At 42.5% G+C, this 23,698-nt stretch overlaps 1 protein-coding gene across 4 annotated transcripts in view; it reads right to left on the minus strand.

The window, feature by feature from the left end:
* EML1 (EMAP like 1) overlaps positions 1-23,698 on the minus strand; it is a 164,598-nt gene that overhangs the window by 87,944 nt on the left and 52,956 nt on the right. For 3 of the 4 annotated variants that reach the window (XM_074996531.1, XM_074996533.1, XM_074996530.1), the window contains exon 1: positions 15,292-15,531. The exons of the other annotated variant lie outside the window; for it this stretch is intronic. In XM_074996531.1, coding sequence (XP_074852632.1) covers positions 15,292-15,358 — 67 coding nt within the window. In that variant the 5' untranslated portion in view covers positions 15,359-15,531. Of the gene's footprint in view, positions 1-15,291; positions 15,532-23,698 lie in introns of those variants that run through there. 4 annotated transcript variants of the gene reach the window in all.

The raw sequence follows: 23,698 nt of genomic DNA on the forward strand, positions 1-23,698 counted from the left end.
TATGGACATACTTTTCAATCCATAACTGAACATCCAGTCACATATTATCATTGCATATAACTAGGGTGACCGTATTGCCCTAGACTAAATATGGGACACCCCGCAGGTGGGACTGTCCCGGCTAACACGGGACAGATGGTCACCCCATTTCAGCCAATAGATGCACCCTTCTTCCTTCCAGACCTCCCACCTCCAGCCCGCTCCTGAGCCCCCCACCCACTGGTGCACCTTACCTCCCGCCCAAACCCCAGCCCATTCCTGCACCCTCCCTCCCTCCCAGCTAGATCCCAAACACCCACCCCTAGCTTGCTCCTGCACCCTACCTCCCAGCCAGACCCCACCCACCTACCCCCAACCCACTGGGGCTGGGGAGACAAACAAGCTTGCAGCAGTTTCTTTGGGGCTCAGTGCTGCAGACTCCAGAAGGGCTCTGGCCCTAGCCCCATGCCATGCAGAGCTCCAGGGTTGGGGGTGGACGGCTCTGGCCCTGCAGGATGTTGCAGGGGCCTTGGCCCCACACACTACAAGGCTCCAGCCCTGGCCCTGTGACACAGTGAGGGTCTGGGGGGGGTGTCTCTGTCCTCACGCCACACAGGGCCCTCATCCCAGATTCGCAGCAGGGGCCGCCCTGGTAGGGCTCCAGCCTCAGCTCCACCCCAGCCCTGTGGCAGGACTCTGGGAGAGGGGCTCCAGCCCCATGGGAAGTCCAGGGAGCCTCGGCCCCGCACCATACAGGGCTCCGGCCCTGACTCCATGATGTGGCAGGGCCTTAGGGGTGGGGGGGAGCTACTCCCATGCTGTGCAGGGCTCCAGCCACAGTAGGGCTCTGGCTCCACCCCAGCCCTGTGGTGGGGACTAGAGGTGGAGGGGGCTCCAGCGATGGCCCCAGCCCTGCACCGTGACAGCACCAGCTCCCCCACTACAGCCCCCACGTTCCTACCCCCTAGCTCCAGCTCCAGCCCCAGCCCAGTACCTGAGCACCCAGTGGTGCAGCAGGCACGGAGCTATATTTAAAAATGGTGATGTCCGGAAAAAAAAGCCCTGCAAGTTTCCAGCCAGCACAGTAAAAGGCCAACGGGGAAGGGCCAAATTAGTCGCATTTAAAAAATAAGTCGGGACGACTTTTTGGCTCCCTAAATATGAGACTGTCCCACCAAATAGAGGACAAATGGTCACCTTACACATACCATTTGTCATATTCAGCCAAAAATATTTTCTATTAAAGGAATGTGTAAAATAACAATGTAAAAATATAAATAATATGTGAACGACAACTAACAAAATAATACCAAGTATACTCCGTGATGGACTGTTTTATCTTTTTGTATTTTAAATATTTTTGTTCAGAAATTCACTGACTACAAAAAGTAACCCTAATTCAGGACAACATTTAAACACATTCTAAAGTTGTTTCCTAAATCAGTTCATTTAGGCTCAGTCATCTGATGTCCTGATGATCCCATGAGGTTAACTTTAGTGTGAATTGAGGGAGCTTGGATTGTAAGCATTAGTAAGTAAGGTCCCCAATCCTACACATTTACATAAGTACTTAATTCAAACATAATAAACAATATTACGTACAAAACCATTCATCCCAAGAATCCCCAAACAGTTTATAAATATAACTAACTTCACACAGAGAAAATTACTATGTCTTCTACTGAAATACAGCCACTTCTGGGATGAATACATACCAGACACTGAGGACATTTTAGCTGTGTACATTAAGTATGCATTATATATTTGACTAAAGCACAAAGTTCTGGGTGAAATTTTTGCCCCATTAAAGTAAGTGGGAGTTTTGCAACTTACTTCAGAGAGTGAAGTCCTACTGCGATGTGCAAACCGGTGGTTTCTCCCCGCCCAGTGGCCGAAATATGGTGTGGGTGAGCCGGGCGCTGGGACCCTCGGTTCTCGGAGTGGGCCAGACCCAACCGCCCCTCCGGGCAGGAGAGAGTGCACCCGTCAACGGGAGCTGTGCAAATGCACGTAAAGGTCCACCCTGCCCCCCAACAGGCAGTAGCCGGCACAGGAAGTAAGGCTTAGGCACAGACTAAAAGGCGCAACAAGTAAATGGTTTATTAACAAAAGCAGCAGCAAGCAAAGACGCAACAACAACAATAAAACATACACATAAGCCAACTCATATCAACTATTAATTTAACTATGCTTAACTTACAATTATCAATACACGCTCCATGAGATTCACCTGTATAATTATGTTTATTTTACCAGAAGGCAAAAAATTAGATTAGTAAATTGAGATGAAGAAGAAAGGGTAAAAGGAATTTGGGCTGGGGCGCTACTCCCAGCCCAAGTGGCTGGTGATAGAGGCTGCCGGGGATATTACCCGAGTCAGCCTCCTTCAAAACCCCAGCCTTTTCCCGGGGATCTTTTGACCCACACCGGGTTAAATACAAAAGGAGGAAATGAAGAGGTTAACAGGAATAAGGTGGCTTTGTTCCTACCGGTTAAAATCTATTGACTATACTTAACTAATAATACTATAACTAAGACTACTACTAGCAATTAAAACTTTTAGTCAAGTGTGCTCCTAATCGGCAAAATATATGGGCTTTCAGGCCCGGCTCAAAGGAGTCGGGCCCCCAGGCTCTGCCCTCCCCCTGCCGGAAGACAGCACAGCGATGGGAGCGACCCTTCTCCCCGCTTTTAGGGGTCCCAGTACCCAAGTGTTGTACTAGGTAAAGTATAAGTGTCTTGTAGGTAAGTGAGATGTCTGATTTGGCAATTGCCCGGGCTGTGCCGCAGGCCAATAGGTAGTTTATGTGTCTGATGATTGAAGGTCCTGTCCAGTTGAGTTTGTCACATCCGGTATATGAAGGTCCAGATGAGCACAGCAGGCATAGACGCTGGGGAGCGCTGGTGGTATTGTTGGCGGGTCCCTGGTTACGTCACCGGGTACGCAATACCCCCACCGGAGTGGGGGCCAGTTCACCACCTGGTGACTTGGCCAAGGGACCCGCTTGCTGCTCCCCGACGCAATGCGCTGCTTGTTTTCGTTGGGGCGCACTGGGGTGCTGGCACCGCTTCCGTGCCAGTGGCACCTGAGGTGAGCTGGTGTTTCCCGCTGTTGGCCGGCGCCGCCTGTGGGGCAGGCGCTGCAGTGATTTTAAAGCTCTTTTCGCTGGCGCCACCCAGAGGCAGGTGCTGCAGTGATTTCAGCCCTCAGGCCTGGCCTCGGAGTTCAGTGGACGCACTCCTCCGCACAAGGTAACAAGTGCACTGCCTGTGTCCCTCAGGGCCGCCGAATGAGCTGCGGCTCCTAGATATATAGAGCGAACTCATGAATATTAATGACATGATTAACATACTGAGAATTCTGTGCAGGTGCTCTCAAACAGGTCCTCTTCTTGGCCGAAGGTGCCAGAAACTTTTCACCTGGGCCAATCAGAGGACTCCATTTTAAACCTGCAGCCATGAATTCAGGTTACCGGGGAAACCAACTGACCCAGAGTGACAGTTGGGGGAGGGGGGCTGCTAAATGGCAGCCTATGAGACTTTAGATTTCCCATGTACCTGCATTGATTTTTACACAGCCAGAGGCTTGCTTCCCCTGACACACGGGGACGATAATGCCCTAGCGATAAAAATCCCTGACAGCCCCATTAAAGTAAGTGGGACTTTTGCAACTTACTTCAGAGAGTGAAGTCCTAGTCCTACTGAGGTCAACGGCAAATCTATCACTGACTTTAATAGGGCCAGAAATTCATCTGTGTCTAGTCCCTGAACAAACCAGGAGTGGGCCTGCCCTATGAAAGCTCATCACCTAATAAATTATTGTGTTAGTCTTTAAAGTGCTACACGATTGCTTTTTTGTTTTGTGAAGATACAGACTAATATGGCTACCTCTCTGTGATAATTACTTTCGGTATGTTATCTTTGAATCAAAAGAGAATTTTCTTACACAAAAACTTTTGTAAAGTTGGTTGAACTGCAGTTGTACATATGAACACAAATTTATGAATTTAGGGGCCTTAATTTAGGTTTCTGAATCAGTATTTAGGGACCTAAATAAAAATGGCTTGATTTTTCAGATGAGTTTAGCACCCACAGCCATAATGGACCTATAAGTCTAGTTTACCTTTGGAGACATATAATGCAGATATATGGTCACGTGTGACAGCTAGGGATGGAGAGACTGGTCTGAAGTTCAACAACATAGCTAGCTAACCCATTTTCTAGCAGACCCTAACTCCAGCTACCTCTAACAGGCCATCATGCACTTTCCCTCTCTGCTGTTCAGCATATTGGACAACTGACAGGGAAATGCCACATAACTTACTTTTTACTGTGTTACCAGGTCAGGGTTGGAGGGAAGTCAGTAGACCCACTTTTTCACTCTTGCAATGAAGTCTTCAGAAAAGGTGCCATTCAAAAAGGTTTGCAAAAATGATTCAAAGCAACATTAGAATTCGGGGGTTTATCACTGAGGATTTTTCATTAGCTAATAAGAGGCCTATATAATTTGAACCATTTTCTTGGGGTGAGGATAAAATTTATTTAATACCATATGTAGCAAAAACTAACTGTGGTATCACCACTCCCATTTCTCAAGTTTTAGAACTGTAGTTTTGCTTGGTGTTTATAAAAACAATATACTTCCAGTAATGCTCTTGAAAGGAGCAAAAGAACTTACTACAACCTCAGATAATTTCCAGTCTTAACTGTTTTCTGTTCATACTTCTGTCATCTATTCCATATGTAAAAATGACAACTGGAGATTTCAAGTAGTTTCAATGTTATTAGACAAAATTAGGTTGATTGACATTTTTCATATTTTAAGAAAAAACAAGAATTTTACATAGATTTTTTTTAACCTGCTCTAGGTACAATGAAAAAAAGGCATATCTGTTCCATTTGCATGTGAAAATGTGCCTATTTTCACCCATGAAAGATTTAGCTCTAATTTTAGAAATCTACACATCTGAGACTTGTCTCTGGAATCCTGGAAAGAGTTTTAACATTAAGTGTAAGACTGCATGTGCAATATGCAAGAGTAAAATCAGCCAGATTATAAAAGTATAATTAAAAATAAAATAATATGTTATCTCCCTCTTGCCCAAAAGAAATTTACATAACTTTACAAGCAACTGTAGTAGTTACACTGTTAATGACTGCAAATTGCACATTAACATCAGATGTTTATTTCAGACTTAAAACTCCATAAGACAATTACTAGATATATCTGATACAAATTTTAGTACAAGAAGATTATATTTATTCAATCATAGGTCATTTCAAGGGAAGACAAGAAAATGATGGACCATGTCAGATATTACTCATTGAAAGTAATGGAGTGTGGGTAATCTCACTTAATTACTTTCTAAATAACTAATTCAGTGAAATCATGCTAACATATCATTAGCCACACCCCATCTCCATAAACTCCCCAGGGAGCTACTTCCACATTTTAATTATGTAATGGATGAGCACTTAAAATTTAGTCGCATGGAGGATGAACAGACTGAGCCCCAATTTGCCCCCTCTATGAACTTGCATTTGTTTCTTTTGATTAATTAATGTGTCCAATACAAACAACACTAAATGTATTATTATAGTCAACTTCCCTAATTGTTCCCCCCAACCTCCTCCTACACCCACAAAGATGAAAAGTAAATACTTTAAACCATGGCCTACCAAAGTTTCCAGGGACAGAAAAGCAATTGCAACCTCAACCTGACATATTTCTTCATCAACTTCCAGGTGAAAATCATAATAAAACTTACTAAGACGTAACGTAGAATTGTTTGACATATAGTTTAATAATTTACTTCTACAGAAATTTTAAAACCATTTTAAATTATCTGCATGTAATTCAGACTTCAGTACAAAAATGAACGTTGGTAAACTTAACTAGAAATTCAAATACATCATCATCTTACTAAATACATCATTGTAGCATCATTCCAAAGTACCACTCATTTTTAAACTCCTTGATGATCATATAAAATATGGTTTTCTAGTGGGAGCTGATGCTTTAAGTTACCATTCTGAATGTTGTTTTATTTACAATAAAATAATACTAATGGTTTTACCTCATACTATTCACATTGACACAGATTTCCTAATGATGGTTGTCTGTTATTGTGGAATTCTCCTTTACCAAGATGCTACGCTTTCTTGGCCAACACAGTGTTCAAACACAAATTAAAATAGCTTTTGCTTTTATTAAATTCTAACAAATTGGAATTAATACTATCAGTGTATATTACCGAGCTTCTGTATAATAATATGTGATTTGGCAATAAACAGTTCAGCATAGTGAGGCAATTTATCATACCCATTAATGACCTTTTATTTCTATATTTATATGCAGAATTTAAAAGTTATTGGGTCCAGGAATATCAGTTATGAAAGTATACCTTATGGTGAGTTATGATTTATTTCAGCATCAAGCATCAACTGGCATGCCATGACACACTGGTGTGCCAGGAGAACTGTCCAAGAGTGCTGTAGAATTTTGTCCACTTCCCCTTGCTGGGGCTCTTTGAAGAGCCACTGTGGGGGAAAGAGGTGAACCGATGACCATGCGCCACCTGGGACTCAAGCAGCAGGGTTGCCCGAGTACCAGCTAACATGAGGTTTGTCAATGTTCCCTCACAGCAGCTCTGCAAAGAGCTACTGGGGGTTGTAAATTGATGACCCTGTGCCAGCAGAGCCACCGCAAGGGGAAATGCCAACTCCGCAGAAGCCCATTCATACTGGAATGCAGCTGAAATACTGCTTCCTGGGTGGGAAGGACTCTCCCCTGGGGCAGAGGTGATGGGAAGGAAGGAAGGAGCCTGCTGGAGCTGAAACACATTTAAAATGTCACATCCTGGCTACAACAAGCTGGAGGGGAGGTAAGTGAAATTAATTCTGTTCAGTGTGCAAAGCCCTCTGTACTGCTTTAACCCCATAAAGTCCTCAGCATGGCAGATGTATGGTACACAAGGGCATTGTGTGGCCATCCACATGGCACTGAAATTCAATAAGTGAGTATAAATTTGTGATTAAAAGTATCTGATATTCCTCACAGATGCAGAATTTTGTGGTACAAACACTGAGACACCAAAAGTTACCATCTTTGTTGCCTTCATTTAATGGCCTTAAAAGGCCATAGGATGAAAGGAAAATACCAAAGAAAAGGCTGAAATTTCATCCTTTAACACTTTTTATTATCAGGCATGAAATTAACACTCACTGCAGATACTAGATTAGTAACTCTAGCTACTGAAAGAAGTCTTCCTCTGACCTAAAAAACTTATATCAGACTTTCCATTTAAGCTCAAAATGTACCGCTGGAAGAAATGAGTCTAGAAGTAAGAGGTGAGATAGTTTACTATCTGTACTCCATTCAGTTTTTGACTTCTGCTATGACCAACAACAAAAGCAATCAGGCAGTACCAGTTTGTGCCTAGTGAAGTGCACTGTGATATACAGAGAACTGAATCAAGACCTGATTCATTTCACATCATTTCTGGAAAAGAAGAGAGAAACAACTTTCAATCACTACTAACCTTTGCTAGATTTGGACCAGTAATCTTAAGGTGAATAGGCCAATGCGGTGTCAGCCTTTTCTTTTCTGAGTCCCCCACAAACATGCTAGAAAAGCTCCACAGTCCACCTGTGCCACATCTTCCCCATATGAAACCTGGGCTGGTGTTAAGCGGTAGCAAGCAGGACAATTGCCTGTGGTCCCACACTGCAAGAGACATCGCAAAGCTAAGTTACTTAGGCTTCTACTTCTGCCCCAGGTGGTGGGACTCAGGGCTCTGGGCTTCAGCTTTCTGCCTCGATCTAAGAAGTCCCCGAAACCTTTTCATGGGGGCCTTAGATCCCTGACTGAGATCCCGTGTAATAGATTCTATATCCCATTGCTAAGTCCTTCACCCATCCAGTGCCGTCGCAGTTAAGTTTAAAGGGAAGAGGATAATGGCAGGGCACATTCTCCATTAAGATCCCTTGGGTCTGAATTTGGCTCTTCCCAAACCCTTTTGCTAGAAGGCTCATCTCCAGCTACGGGTACTTTGTGAGAGGGTAGGCTGTAGGAGAAAGTATATTTATTTATGTCACTTGGTGGTGCATAATTATTAAAGAGATATGAGACATCCATTTTATTATATTACAACTACTGTTTATATTAACTCTTCTGAGTTTTAATGTTTGTCAAAGATCTCAGAGGGAGCTTAAGATGGATAAAACTGGAAAAAAAAAAAGCAGCTGATGTTGAGCACAATCACGTGAACCAGGACCCATGGTAATTTATTTTCTCCCCTGAAAACAACAACTTTTCTGCAACTTTATCAATTACTGACAACATGGCCACATGGAGCTGTTATATGGCAAATTTTTACTAGCAGGTGATCTGTGCTTTCTTTCTTTTTCCGTATTAATGTCTTTACTTATATAAAAGAAAAAAAATAAAACCAAAGGTGTCATACCACTCAAACTTAGGAAAATTCAGAGTTTAAAGCATTACTACCAGTGATTATACTTTTGATATACAAGTAAACAAGTTTTAATTAAAATCACTGCAGCCTTTGAAAAAATCAGGATTTCACAAAACTCTAAAATAATTTCAGACAAAGGATCATATATAAGTTTAGCATAAACTTGAAGATTTTGACACTCAGGGTTAATGAATACAATATTTCCCATTTGTTTAAACACAGATGGCATGAATAAAAAGTCATTTATCAGCTGGCCCTTTCCACCACATTGATGAAATAAACTTTATTAATTTTTGAGTGTTCTACACAAAATCGATAGTTGCACAAATAAATATTTGACTGTTTTACTTTCACCCACTAGCTAACTGACTGTATCTGTGACAAACTCTTGGGTTGCATCTACACTAGCAACTCCTTACAGAAAATCAGGCCCTCTTCTGAAAGAGCAAGCGGAGCGTCCACACACAAAATGAACTCTTTCGAATTCCTTTCGAAAGAATGCAGCTTTTCTTCCAGAGGCCCTCTTCCTCTCCCAAATGAGGAAGAGCACCTTTATGTGTAGATGCTCCAGTGACCCTTTGTTTGAAAGAGTAGTCATCATGGGGCTGAATTTTTTGATCCCTGGCCTTTTCTTTCGAAAGAGCAGGAATTGTGTGGACGCTCTCTTTGGAACGAGCACATTGCTCTTTCAGTCCTCTTTTTTGTGTGTGGACATGCTCTTTCAAAAGAAGATCTTGTGGAAGATCATCTTTTCAAAGATCACTATAGTGTAGATGCAGCCTTGATGTTTAAACTGCTGTATTAAGAATTAAGGATAGACGCTCACACCTTGTGTGTACTCTCGGTAAATGGGTTTATTGAAGAACACAGGAATACTGGGTGCTGAATTCTATCACATAGATCCTGGCCAGGGATCTGCAGTGGATCATGTTTATTTCTTCAACTTCTACACATGGAACTGTCATCAGTGGATACATGAAGTTTTCCAACCTCTGCCCACATCCTGATTACTTCCCTAACCTATCCACAATCACCACTGTTTCCTCTTGCCTCTGAGAATTCAGCTTGTGGCAAGATGAGTACTGCATAATTCCTATGTGTATCTTAGTCTGTGGACATATGTAGATAGATGGTGCTTGGTTCTACTGTGAGGGCAGGGGACTGGACTTGATGTCCTCTGGTGGTCCCCTCCAGTTCTAATATTCTATGATTCTATGACATCCAAATCCAGGACAATTCTCCCTATCAAAACAATTTATAAAAACTGAGACAGGCCTGAAATGTAATCTTAACAACAAATTTAATTAACAGTCAATGTCACTTTTAATACTTCCACTACCTTTTCTATTCTGAGAAACGGTATTTGGTCTGCACTTTTTTCTCACTAATTCAACAATGCTATTTTTGAATACAGAGAAGAAATTAATAAAACGGTCATTACATGTATGTGGTAGATAAACTTAAGGACTTCCCTCTAAGAATAACAGCAAAGTTATTCTAGTACTAGACAGGCCAAGACTGGGCAAAATACAACCAGCAGGTCAGATCCAGCTTGCAGGAGCTTATGTCAGGCTCTCTGCCTGCTCCATCCCTGCTCTGTACTCACAGCAGCTCTCTGAATGCTGCCAGTCTTGGGGGAAGAAAGGGAGAGGCTTCATTAACTTAACCAGTTTAGCTATGTCTGCACAGTGGGTGCTATACCAAAATAGCTGCCAGCATCTAAAAAAATGTGCTCATTGTCGCTAAACAGTTTTTCAGATAATGGGCTCGCTATTCCAGCATCCCTGTACACTTCATCACAGAAGAAGTACAGAAATGCCTCAAAATAGCCTATTTTGAAATATACTCAAAATAAACAATGCAATTTGCATAGCACAAATTGCATAGCTTATTTTGAGGTTAGAGCAACATGCAGACATAGCCTTTCTGGCCAATGGGAGTTGTCTGTCTGCACAACAGACAATGCATAAAGTAACCCCCTCCCTCCAGGCATCCAATGTTCAAAGGCAGACATACATGGCCCCTAAAGACAGTGCAGGGCATGGAAGGCAGGAACCGTGTCTGAGGAACCAGCTGGGCTGCTGGCCAGGAGCTGCCCAAGTGTCTCCCAGACAGAACCTGCCTCTCCCCACACCCACCCCTCTCCTGCACCCCTACCACATGTAACCCAAAACCTCTGCACCCCTTCCCCTCCACCCATAACCCCACCCAGATCTTGCACCCCTATACCCAGTCACAACCCAAATCCCTGCATAATGTGGAGCAGTTCACCTACATGAGTATTATGGGCAAAGACAGAAGAACAGACGAAGATATCAATGCCAGGATAAGGAAATCAACATCTGCATTCAAGACTCTTCCTCCCATACAAAGTTCACAAATAATATCTGCGAAGATGAACCTGAATCTCCACCACAAGTGTGAAGAGAGCTCTTGTACAGATGCGAGACTTGGCATACTAAAAAGTCTTCGAATCACAAGATACAGACATTAACAAACAGATGCCTGAGGTACCTCCTTCGCATCAAACGAAAAGACTTTGTCACAAATGAGTAGCTTTGGAGTAGAGCAGAATAAGAACCACTTGATGTTCAAATCAAGAGAAGAGAGTGTGGATGGGTAGGCCACACTCTCAGAAAACCATCATTCAGCATAGTCCATCAAGCTCTCACATGTAACCTGCAAGGAAAATGCAAAAGAGGAATACCTCGGACAATGTAGAGAAGGTCTACTGAAATTGAAGGTCAACAACTGGGGTCCTCCTGGAGAGAGCTAGAAGTTTTGTCTCAAGACAGAGTGAAGTGGAGGAGACTTATAGATTACCTATGCTCCACTTGGAATACAAGGTTTTAAAGTAAGTCAAGTCTCCTGCACTCCTGTCCCAGGTCATAAACCCCTCCCTAGAGCCTGCACTCCCTCCTAAATTACTGCTCCAGATTACAACCCCATCCCAGATCCCACACCCCCATTCCTTTCCCCAAATTCCCTTCTGCATCCTACCTCCATCCCTGACCATTAATACCATGGAAGAGTGAGGCTCCTGACCACTTACCAAACTCTTGGAGTCGCTTCCCATTAAAAATTATTGCCCACCATAGCCAAGTCTGAGATGTATTATCTGAGATCTCATTTTTAACATTCCAAGTCAATTATGGGAGTCTGTTTGTTATAAAAATTGCTCTGCTGACCTAGAAAGTTCCTCAATATAATTTGTTAGTAATGTGAGCAATACAGTCATCAATAAAAGGAAATGGTAGTGTCTTACTTGAAGAAAAGCAATATGTACACATGCACCATCTAACTTAAAAACAATGAAATATTTTGCACATCTAAAGCGACTGTTTTTCAGAAGCTCTCAAGGTGATTTGCAAACTAACTTATTAAACTCCACTATACAAGTTGAACCTCCCTAATATGGCACCCTCAGGACCTGACCAGTGCAGGACAAATTTACCAGCCCATGGGAGGTTAGTATTGTCTATCAGCATTACCAACACTTTCACTGATTATTGGGCTCTTACAAGACATTTAGGGGGTAAATTATAGCTAAATAACAGCACAGAACACGGAAAACCAGGACTGGTAGCTGGAAACAAACTTATGGGACTGTGGGAAACTTAGCTACACCCATGATGAATGGTCATCCACCTAACTAAAATCATGCCAGATTACAGATGTTGCCAGATGATAAAGTTTCAGATTAGAGAGGTTCAACTTGTAGTAGGAACGCACTACTTGCTCCCTGTTTATAAGAGAGGAAAATGAGACAGAGAAATTAAGCCACCTTCCCAAGGTCACAATGCAAGTTAGTGGAAGAGTACAAACAGAAACTATAATCCTTGCACTTCTATTCTTAGTGGTTCCCACGCTGTGGTCTATTAAGTCCTTCCTGGTATTCCATAAAATTAAAAAGCTTAAGTACTTGCTTTAAGCAGCTGATTGCATAAAGCATTTACCACCTAGGTCTTCTGATATCAAACAAATAAAACAGCTCAAAATAAAGACAAAACAGTGCTTATTTTTCTCCTGCTTCCTCTCCTCTCCCTCTTGACTCTAATTACTCTTATTATTGCACTACCCTCTCCATGAAACACATTTTAACTCTGCTGTTGCATGCATCTGTGACTTTTCTTTTTTTTCCCTACACACCTCAGTTCTAAGTTGCCAGTGCATTCCATTATTTCTTCTTTTAAAACCGTAAAATGAATAATTTCCTCTCAACGTAGGAACCCTTGAAATACATAATGATTATCTCTGCAAGTTCTATCTACCACCACTCCTCAAATACTACTTTTCCATAGGCCACATTAGACAAAATGAGGGGTATGAAATTGTGTTCATCTCTTGAGACCACCAATCACATTTCTTTCCTCCTATCTGTGCTACTTCCAGTCAAAGTTGTTGTCAATCTTTTAATTGTTCCTTGTTATTCTCTCCTCTGTTCTCAGCTTCATACCATCTTTCACACCAACCCATTATGCTAGCCAGAGTTTCCCACACGCTCATGAAGCAATCTTTCTCTCCTCTTTCAAACAGAGCACTTCCATTGTCATCTTCTGTCTTTGTTGTTTTCTCATGAGCCGTATAAGTCTGTCTGAATTATCTGATCCCCTCAGGGCAGAGAATGTGGGTCCAATGCTCTAGCTTTTCATCATGTAAGTTAGTCTCACTGAAGAGGTCTATGCAAACTTGAAAGCTTGTCTCTCTCACCAACAAAAGTTAGTCCAATAAAAGATGTTACCTTTCCCACCTTAAAAAATCTCACTAAAGATTAGCCCATATTCTTACTGAACATGGAAGTAGTACACAGTATAGGGTGACCAGTTAGCATGTGTGAAAAATCAGGACAGGGGATAGTAAGTATCTATATAAGACAGAGTCCCAAATACCAGGCTTTCCTTACATCTGGTCACCCCAACAGACTGCCACATAAATACAATTTGTGACATCTGCTATTATATGACTTACAGAATACCCAGAAGTCTTATGTTACAGAAGAAACAGTTAAACAATTCATTTATCCACCTTCAAACAGTTAATATGGAAGGGATGAAATGAGATTTTAAACTTTTGTTTAGCATTTACTGTAACATTTTTACAGCACCGACAGCAATATACCCAGAATCACAAAGTCAATACAGGAAATTTACATTGAACATATCCCATTCTCTTTAACCTATTCAGAGGGGCAGATATCTGTATCACAAATGTATATCACTAATGATAGAAATGAAAATTTCCAAGAAATGTTGCTCAGCAAAACTACTCATCATTATAGAGGCTAAATATAATGTATTTATATAATGTATTTGCTCAGCAAAACTACTCATCATTATAGAGGCTAAATATAATGGTACTGGAAATAGTACCATTTATTCTCTAAATTTAAGCGTAACACAGAAGACTAATAACAAACAAACCAAACAAATAAAATAGCCCTTTTGTATGAATATGTTTTGAGGGATGCAGAAAATAACATGCACATAGCAAAATATATAGTACATGGCTCATGAGTTGTATTTTCAACCTTCCGCAAAGTGTTAGGACAGTTTTGTGTTTCACAAGTATTAGGATTCCCTAATAGTCTAAGTCTTCTCCCCAGAAAAAGCAGGAAGAATTTATCATCATTATCACTACTTGCAGCTGTGGTTTTAGTAGCTGCCCTCCTAAAAGTTTTAACTGTCCCTTCTCATTAGTCCCTGAACAGATAGAATTAGGTCAAGCATCACAAAGAATCTGGGAAAGGTGTAAAAGACATGTGCTTGCACAATATTTATTAAAGCTTTTGAGATAAAACACTGCATTTACACTTACAATTTTAGTGGTAAAGGAAAAACAACACTCACTCATTTTAATCTGGGTCCTAAGATTTTCAGTGAAAACCATCTTTAGATTTGTGATGCATTCTACAGTCTTAGATTAGTATTTTAAAGTTACCATAAATATCTTCCCCACGGAGCAACAAACACCAGTTAGTTAAAATTAACATACCTCCAAACATCCTGCAAGGCCAATTACACCAGTATTTCCTCTTATTCCCCTAGCTATTCCCCTTTACCTCTTTATTAAGCTATTTTATTAATAAGTTAAGCTGCATCTCTTGCATGTGCCCATCCAACAAAACTACAATGTGAACAAACCCCTGCTAGGAAACATGTCAGAAACTACAGAACTTATTAACCGGTAGGTTTAGTTTCAAAGTGGCATTTTATCCTAAAAATAGCCTCCCCTCGGAATCATCAATCTTAGTAAACAAATGTAACAAATCTCCAGCAACACACCAAGGGTCAAACCCTCGGGGCAAATATTTTAAGCACGGCAGGGTACTTACAACGTTCAACTCTCCCCCACCCCCCACAGGATGATGTGAAATAAACACGTGTCAGTTGGACATGGTTTTACCAACAAGGTGGTGGCTCATGTACATTCACAGGGCTGGGCTGGGGGGCTCCCGTGTCAGGCCCTGGAGTGGCGGGGGCAGATCGTTGTTACAGACCCAGTCCTGCCTAAGGGCCATCCCTCCTCTCTCTCTCACACTCACAGAACCAGCTTTGCAGGGCGACGGGGGAAAGTTTTCCCCTCCCTCTGCAAGCGAGCGAGAGGCGAGAGCTCCCCAGCCGGAGCAGAGCGAAGCCGGGCCAAGGCCGAACCCACCACCAGGCTGCGGAAGAGGCTTTCCCAGCCCGTCCCGGCTCGTGCGCAGCCCGCCAGGGCGCAGCAGCGCTTCCAAGGCAGCTGAGCTCACGCCCGCCGGGCCGTCCGCCCTTCCGCCCCAGGCCGCCTCCGCACGGGCGCAGCCCGGCCCCCACCGCCCCGCAGCCGGTCCAGCCCCTCGTACCGTTGCAGAACTGGAGCAGCGAGGAGGTGTCGTAGAGGCTGCTGTAGCTGGAGAATCCGTCCTCCATCCCGGCGCTGCCCGCTCCGCTCTCCGGCCCGGCTCTGGCGGCGGCTCCCGGCTCTCACCCACACACCGCGGAGCTGAGGCTGCTGGGGCCGGCCTGCTGCCTGCCTCTGTCAGTTACCATGGCAACGTACTCCGCCGCGGCTGGGGCTGCTGCTTCTCCTCTGCCGGGGCGGGGGGAACTTCTCCCAGTCACGGGAGGGGGCGGGGGCTGCATCCCCTCTGCGGGGGGAGGGGGGAGATTTCTCCCACTGACGGGATGGGCCAGCGGGGCTGCTTAGCCAGCCCCCACCCCAGGGACTGGGAGGCTGCTCCTCCCCTCCAGGTGGCTGGGTGGCCTTTCAACTACTCCCCGAGGGCCAGTGAGTTGAAGAGCGGCTCCCTCTCCCGGCTGCGTTCGGGTCCGCGCTGCTGGGGGCTCTGGGGGGTTAGTTCTCCCAGTACTGCTAGGGGCTCTGAGGGGCTGGCTCCTCCCGCGCTGGTGGAGGTACTGGGGGACAGTGGGGGGCTGGCTCTCCCCGCGCTGATGGGGGACAGTGTGGGGCTGGCTCTCCCCGCGCTGATGGGAGCTCTGGGGGACAGTGGGGGGCTGGCTCTGCCCGCGCTGATGGGGGACAGTGGGGGGCTGGCTCTCCCCGCGCTGATGGGAGCTCTGGGGGACAGTGGGGGGCTGGCTCTGCCCGCGCTGATGGGGGACAGTGGGGGGCTGGCTCTCCCCGCGCTGATGGGAGCTCTGGGGGACAGTGGGGGGCTGGCTCTGCCCGCGCTGATGGGGGACAGTGGGGGGCTGGCTCTCCCCGCGCTGATGGGAGCTCTGGGGGACAGTGGGGGGCTGGCTCTGCCCGCGCTGATGGGGGACAGTGGGGGGATGGCTCTCCCCGCGCTGATGGGGGCTCTGGGGGACAGTGGGGGGCTGGCTCTCCCCGCGCTGATGGGGGTTCTGGGGGTCTCTGGGGGAACATTGAGGCTGCTCCTTCTCCCCCAGCGTGGTAGGGAGGGAGCGGACTGTGTCTGTGTCTCCCCCCGGCCGGGCGGGGGCAGCCCAGCCTCTCCTAGCCGGCTCTGTTAAGGGCGATGCTCAGCCCGAGCAGCGGGGCCCAAAGCGTTAGAGCGGCTCAGCCAGGCGTAGAAGCGGCGCCGACCGGCCGCAGGCGGGGAAAGAGCCGGAGGGGGAAGGGTGGGAGAAGAAAAAGAAAGTGAAAGAGAAGGCGGGGCGGGGGAAGCAGCGGGAATGTGCGGGATGTTGGGCAGTGCAGCCAAGCAGCCATTTCTGCCACTGGCTCTAGCCCCAACCTCCCACGCTCCTGGCACACGGGTGGAGCCAAGCGCCTTTCCGCCAGCAGATGGAGAAAGCAGCACCCGCCACTCCCAGCATGGACAAGCCAGGGAGAGAGATTTACTAGTGTAAATAAATGACTGAACCGCTAGCGCCATCCAAAAGGCAGAGGCCGGGCGCTTTAGCATTCATTAATGTTGGGAAGATCCACATACAGTCCCATCAGGGGGCAGGGAGGGTAACGACGATGGGAAGAGACTGTTCAAAGACTTCAGTTAAAACAGTCTCCTGCCTAGGGAGTCAGCTCTGGCTCTGTAACTCATTAAAGGCAGGCTGCATCTCCATTGCAAACTCCTTGGAACAGCCTAGGGTTTAAGATTTTAGTTCCCTTCACTACCAGGAAGAAAAACAGGTTTTCCTCTTTTTCCATTTTTCTGATTTCATTTAGATTGTGAGCGCATTGGGCCAGAGACCCTGTCTTTGAGAGCTATAGAAATTACTGTTCATACAGGTAACTGAAAAGCAGAAGATAATTGTTTTATTAAAATAAATTGTTCATCAGCAAAGGGGCAAGGTACAGTAAGAATTGATTTCTTGACTCGGGGATAGAAAATTACAGCAGGAGAAGCCAGTAAAGTGGCCAAATACACTTAGTGGGACAAAATCTTATGTTCCTCTTTCCCAAGTGAAGTTTCTGACACTAAGGATCACGGAGCGGAATATACTTCAGACCTGCTCAAAAGTTCTGCTATCATTGTTGAGGTTTTAAATTTTTGAAGCCTTGCTTTTCAGATTTAAATAAACAATTTCAAGTTTTTGAAATGAATTGTATGTGTTGTCGGCCTACATGCAACATATAATATATAGACCATATCAACATCCTTAGCCTTAGTCCAGTCATTGCTTGTTTGATATTTTAAATACACTGTACAGTATTTATTTCTTGTATGTACAGAAATAACCGAGCTTTCTTGGGCCTTCTCTTTAAGGCATATATGGTCCATCCAATCACTCCAGAAACACTAGGTTGTTCTTTAAATAAATATGTTGGGGTTTTTTTCAGTACTTATCTGCTATGCTTTTTAGCCATAGGAAAATGGAGTTCAGGTTTAATACAAATTTTAACAGAGAAGCACCCTTTTTATATTTTATTCTGTCTTTTGAAAAAAAATGTGTTTTAGTATATTAGTTTCCTATTATCTACGATCAGATTTAACATAATTACTGTGCTCTCAGCAAGACATCATTGCAAGTGGAATCTGTACCTCATTAAGGTGCCAAACAATTTCAATATAAATCTATGAAAACCTATGATGTGTTATTTTGATGCCAAAACAGCTTCTGCATAGGTCTGTAGAGATCCCTGTACAGTTGGAGTTTAATTAAGAATTGCATTCAAAAGTATTACCTTTGTAGTAAGTTATCTACTGTAAGCAAAGTAACCCACAATTAAAATCCCAGGGCTTCAGAAGTTTTGATAGGGTGAAGCCAATATCTTTCACAACACCTAGATAAACAGACCAAAGGACAAATGAAACAGCACAGCACCAGTTCAGAGAGGAGCAATTAAAAGCCATGTAGAAAAAAAGAAATACAAAACTGAGGCAAGGGCAGCACTATTATATATCTAAAACCTAAAAATCTGATGAAGTGAGGTCTTGCCCATGAAAGCTTATGCTCCAATAAATCTGTTAGTCTCAAAGGTACTACAGGACTGATTGTTGCTAAAACCTTAAAGTTGACTAACTTAAATTTCCTATACAGGTAACACCTGAATGAAATCTATCAGTTACCTATGCTTTGCCAATCAGCTGAATGGTGCATCATGAACTAATTTTAGTTGAAGTCCCTAGACACTATTATGCTACTATATTCTGAGGCCAACGGTTAGAAATGAAAAATATCATACTTTCATTGTAAAGATTTTTCGATTTGTTACAGTCTCATTAAACTATCCTATAGAACCACAAAATGAAAAAGAAATATCCTCACAATGTACACAGTAAAACAATAGATCTGAAAAATTCACTGTCTTTAAGAGCTCTGATGGTACAGCTGTCCAAATAAAAATATTTCAATAGTCCATTATTTAGTAAATTGTAAATTTAATGGAGTTGTACAAACTTAAAAATCTGAAACTATCTGCATGGGAACAGCACATTTTGGACAGTTCATTAGGGATTCATTTATTTAAAGTATCAGAATCTGATCCAAAGTGAACAAGAATCTTCACAAGAAACATTAGCATGATTAGATCTAGTTAGGCTCCACTTTGGGTAGGTATAGCTAAGCCTAACATTCAGTTTGTCACAAAGACTGAATTGCTTCCTCATCCATAATGGTGTTTCCTTCAGGTCAGTGCAATGTACTTTTGCAAGGCTTGCATCGTCACTGTTCATGATGTACTCAGACTGTACTCTCCAAGACAAGTTAAGTCAGCACCCTTGGCAAGCATTAAATATACTAATAATTTTTGAAGGATAAAATTACAGAATATGACCTCTTTTCCCAGAAATGGGATTCCAGGTATAGACCATTTCCAGGTATTTCTGAGTGGTGTTCTTCATCTATGCCCTATCACAAGCTCAAATAAAGATTTTAATTTATTCTGTAAGAAAGGAAGAAACAGCTGACCACATAGTCACCTTTGTGCAAACACTTCAACTACTAGAATAATGGCTCACTCCAAACTGCAGGATTTCAGTGTTTCAAGACCAGCAGGGGTCTTTATGAATGTCACTACAAAGCTTGCTTCATACATGTTGGCACAGAGGGGATCCAAGGGAAGAAACATGATTATACAAGCACAGTCTGGGTACATTAAAAGTACAGTATAACAAATGTGCAGTGAAAGGTTTGTATGTTTTATAGTTCAAATATAAGTATGTTGAATTATTTCTGTGTATAGCATGTTGTTTTGGGTGACATATAGTGGTAATGAAATGTAGCTTTCTGTGTAATTAGTAAATACTATCAAAAATCAAACTATTTAGAAAAATAGCACTTTGTAAATTGGTTGAATTGTAAATGTATATGGAGTGCTTTGAAGATGAAAAGATAATACTTAGCATTTTGATAACATCGTCCATTGAAAAATCTTAGAGTGCTTTACAATTATTTTAGACCTATGCCATCCTTTTAAACAAATTATTATCTGTTGTTATTGTAACAGATTTGGAAATGAGAGAAAAATCACAAGACTTACGCAACATTACACAAGGAGGCCAGTGCAAGGATCAAAAATAAAAGGACTCCCAGTCATGTGCTTTAACTTCTAAACAATACTACCTATGAATGCTACAGACAGTGCCTGTACAATTTGTTGTTATATATATAAGTGCAATAACCAAATTCATTATATTCTTATTGCCATATCTACCCTGAACCAAATAAGATATAATGCACTTCAATACATGCAAATATATAGCATTAGATTTATAGATTTGACATCTTACTGCAAGTTTCAGGAAATGCAATATGCGCTGCAGATAAACAGGGAAACAAGCCATTTCCTTCTAATGGAAACAGCAACAGATGCCTCTGAGACAACGATACTGGGTGTTGGCACAAAAATTCTATTCTCAGAACCATAACTCTGGGCCAGATCCTATCATCCCGTGGCTGAAGAGGCAGACAATTCAACAAGGATCACCTCTGGAAGTTCCCCCTCTAGAAGTCCTTCAAGAACAGTTTTTTATTTATGTGTGTGTTAAATAGGGTGTGAAACCTTCCAGTCCCATGCTTCCTTAGGCTTTATATCATGGGGAATCCCTGATGCACAGAGACAGGAAGTATACTGCATACCATAGAACAATATTGCATACCATAGAACTTCCCTATGGCTGCAGCCCTCCATTGGCAAAGTTCTCCATGATGGCACATTGGCATCGTTCTAGAAAACTTAGAGGCAGTTAATACAGTTCTGAGCTGCAGCAATTCCCTTCCAGGTGGAGCTCAGGAAAGGATGGTGCCACAGAGTGTAGTCACTCCCCTATGACACCAGTATTCCGTGTAAGCTGAGCACTTGGGTGGTCACCCAAAAGAGATTCAGGTGCTCCCCAGCTGATTAGAATAGCACGCAGAGCCACCCACATGTATTTCTACTGGTGGTGCTCAACTGCACATGCCTCGGTGCACATAACAAAATTTATTCTGCACATAGATGGAAAAAATAGAACATTGCAAACATCCACCCAAATCTTTCAGAGACTGAGTCACTGTGGAGAGTCTTCCACCAATAGCAAAAGAGGGACAATGTTAAGACACTGGCTCCCATGGTAATACCCTCTGCACAGGAAAGGAAAGCTGTACCCAGAGATGATTCTTTTTTTATCTTTGAGTTATAGCAGTAAATAATTCGATAATACACCAAATCCATATAATAGAGATTCACTGACTTGTTAATATTTTATCACACTTTGAAATCCAGCTAACACACAGTTTTACTATATTCATTTATTGTTTATGTTTTTTGGATTGTATCACTGATGCATGAGATAATGCAGTGTGCTAGTAACAAGATACCAATGTAAGGACTGGATTCTCTGGGTCGGTCTTCTCCTGCCTATACTCCCATTAAATACAATGCAACTTCTGTTACGCTTAAGAACTGCTACAGGTTGTAGGATCTGCCCCATTACAAAAGAGTTTTACAATGAATTACTAGAAACAATTCATGCCAGTGTAAACATAGTATTCTCTTGATTTGTGAGTAAGGTCTCAATAATATATTGTATAAAACAAACACAAGGAACCTATTATGATCAACTGGCCATTTCTATGTATTTTTATCTTTATTTTACAAGCAAATCAATTTGTAGGGTCGATAAATATGTTCTGCTCAGTTACACCAATGTAAACCCACTTCACTCAATGCCATTCTTTGGTGTAATGTAGAGAATTTGGCAAGTAATCTTTAAATGCTTGAATCACTGAAGCAGACCATATCTGCATGTCACTTTTGTATCCATATCTCAGAATGTATATACAGACTCTAGAATAAACAAACCTAAAATAACAGTAGACATTTAAATTAAGCCATCATAATTTAGCCAGTGATGATGTACAATAAAAACTCTCAATTTAAAATATACTACACTAGTACTGGACATTTTTCTGGTAAGAGTATAGTAAGATATTTTGATTTTAATGCAACAATTTCCAAGAATGTGGAAAGAGATGAAGCAGAAGATAGCAATGAAGAAAAAGGGCATCTGACCAGCTTTTCAAGATAGAGTGCTTTCTCTTTCACCACCTTTTACCATGCCCCTAAACAATGGCAGGATTTGTGAACAGAGAAAAACATGACCACTGTTTACTACATTCATCAATCTACAGAGGGTTTATTTTATTTATGCACTATACCATCTGATATCTACACTCCTCCATCTTCCTGCATTGCTGTTTAATAATTTTCTCACCAGGATACCGTGCAATTAAGGTAAATAGGGTAATCTCAAGGGAATTGCTGCACATTTGGTTAAATTAGTGGTCACACGCAAATAATACACACAAAAGTGTATGCAGTATGTTAAATACCATGTTAGCTTTTTATCAACTGTACATAAGAAATATCCAGTATCTTTTAGTTCATTTTCTCTGCTTGTGTTGAGTTCAAATAAATAATGCTTATTAATGAAAATTAGAAACCTTGACTATGCAACTAAAAAGTACAGAAAAATAATTCACTAGAAGTTGGCACTACAGTCATTACATTGAAAACTTTCCAATTTTGACTAAGTAAAGCTAGCTTAGTATTTTTCTTCTGGCAAACCAACCACCACCAACAAATAACACTCCAATATTTTTCTATCTCATATACCATAAATATTTACATGTACAAATCAGAGAAAAAAGTATGGGTCACAATTTTTACATGGATTATTCCTACTTCAGGAACTAGAAATTCTATGAAATTGCACTTATGGAATCTGCTCTGGTTTGTCCCATAGGAAGGTGGGGGGTTTGAAAAGTTGAGTCGCCTGGGACAGGCAGAGAGTTCAACCTGCTGAACATGCATCTCTTTATATCTGCCAGAGCCCAAGTCCACCTGCTCAAAACATCTACTTTTTGTACTGCCCGTCTTCTGTATTCATTACACTATACCCCCAAAGCCAACTGGGGATGGGCGAAAGCAAATAAATTCCTTGCTAATTTCCCACCAGGTTGGTGGGAGAAAATGCAATGGGGAGCAATCCTTTCCAATTTCAATATTGTCTTAACTTAATTTTCAAAAGTATAATGGATTTTATTTTTGTGGATAAATATAATTTTGTTTTAAATTAAGCTATTTTATTTACTTTTGGGCCAATGAAGAGCAGACACATGACAGCCTGCCACCTAATTCACATCAGTTCTGTGTAATACAGGCTGTTTAATTTTTTTGTTTGTTTGTTTTTGTAATTTGTGACAGAGGTGCCTAAACTCATAAAATCATAGAATACCAGACCTGGAAGGGACCGTGAGAGATCATTAAGTCCTGTTGACTGCTCACACAGAACCAAGTGTCATATGGGTGTCTAACATGCCAACCGCTAGCCACATATCGCTATTTAGCCAGGTAAGTGTGGCTAGTTGGCCTGAACAATAAAATATATTTTCAAAATAATATAGCTAGCTCACTTCTGAACTGGGTGGATACCATGGCTCCAGATCAGGGGTGAGCAAACTTTTTATGTCAGGCACCACTTTTTGTGCCTGCAATCAGCAGGGTCCCTTCAACCTGTCTAATGTAATCCAAACCAATGGAAAATTCAATTATGTTCATATGTAAAACCCCCCTTGTGGTCCATGTAAGAAAATAAGTATGTAGAATGTAAAAACTTTATTAATGGGCTTATAAATGTGAATACACACACACAAAAGCAGTAACATATTCCAAAATTTTTAATGAGATGGACAAGCCTGAAACCCAGCAAGCAATTGTGCTGCAGCCCCTCCCCTTACGAAATTGCATGTCCCCCTGAGGGGCTCACCTCTCACTTTGCTCACCCTGATCTAGATCATTCCTGATCAGACGCATCTAGTGCACGGATTCCAGAGAGAGGCACAGGCCACATGCCCCTGCTC

The sequence above is a fragment of the Carettochelys insculpta genome, chromosome 6 (assembly GCF_033958435.1).
Source record: "Carettochelys insculpta isolate YL-2023 chromosome 6, ASM3395843v1, whole genome shotgun sequence".
Lineage (NCBI taxonomy): Eukaryota > Metazoa > Chordata > Testudines > Carettochelyidae > Carettochelys > Carettochelys insculpta.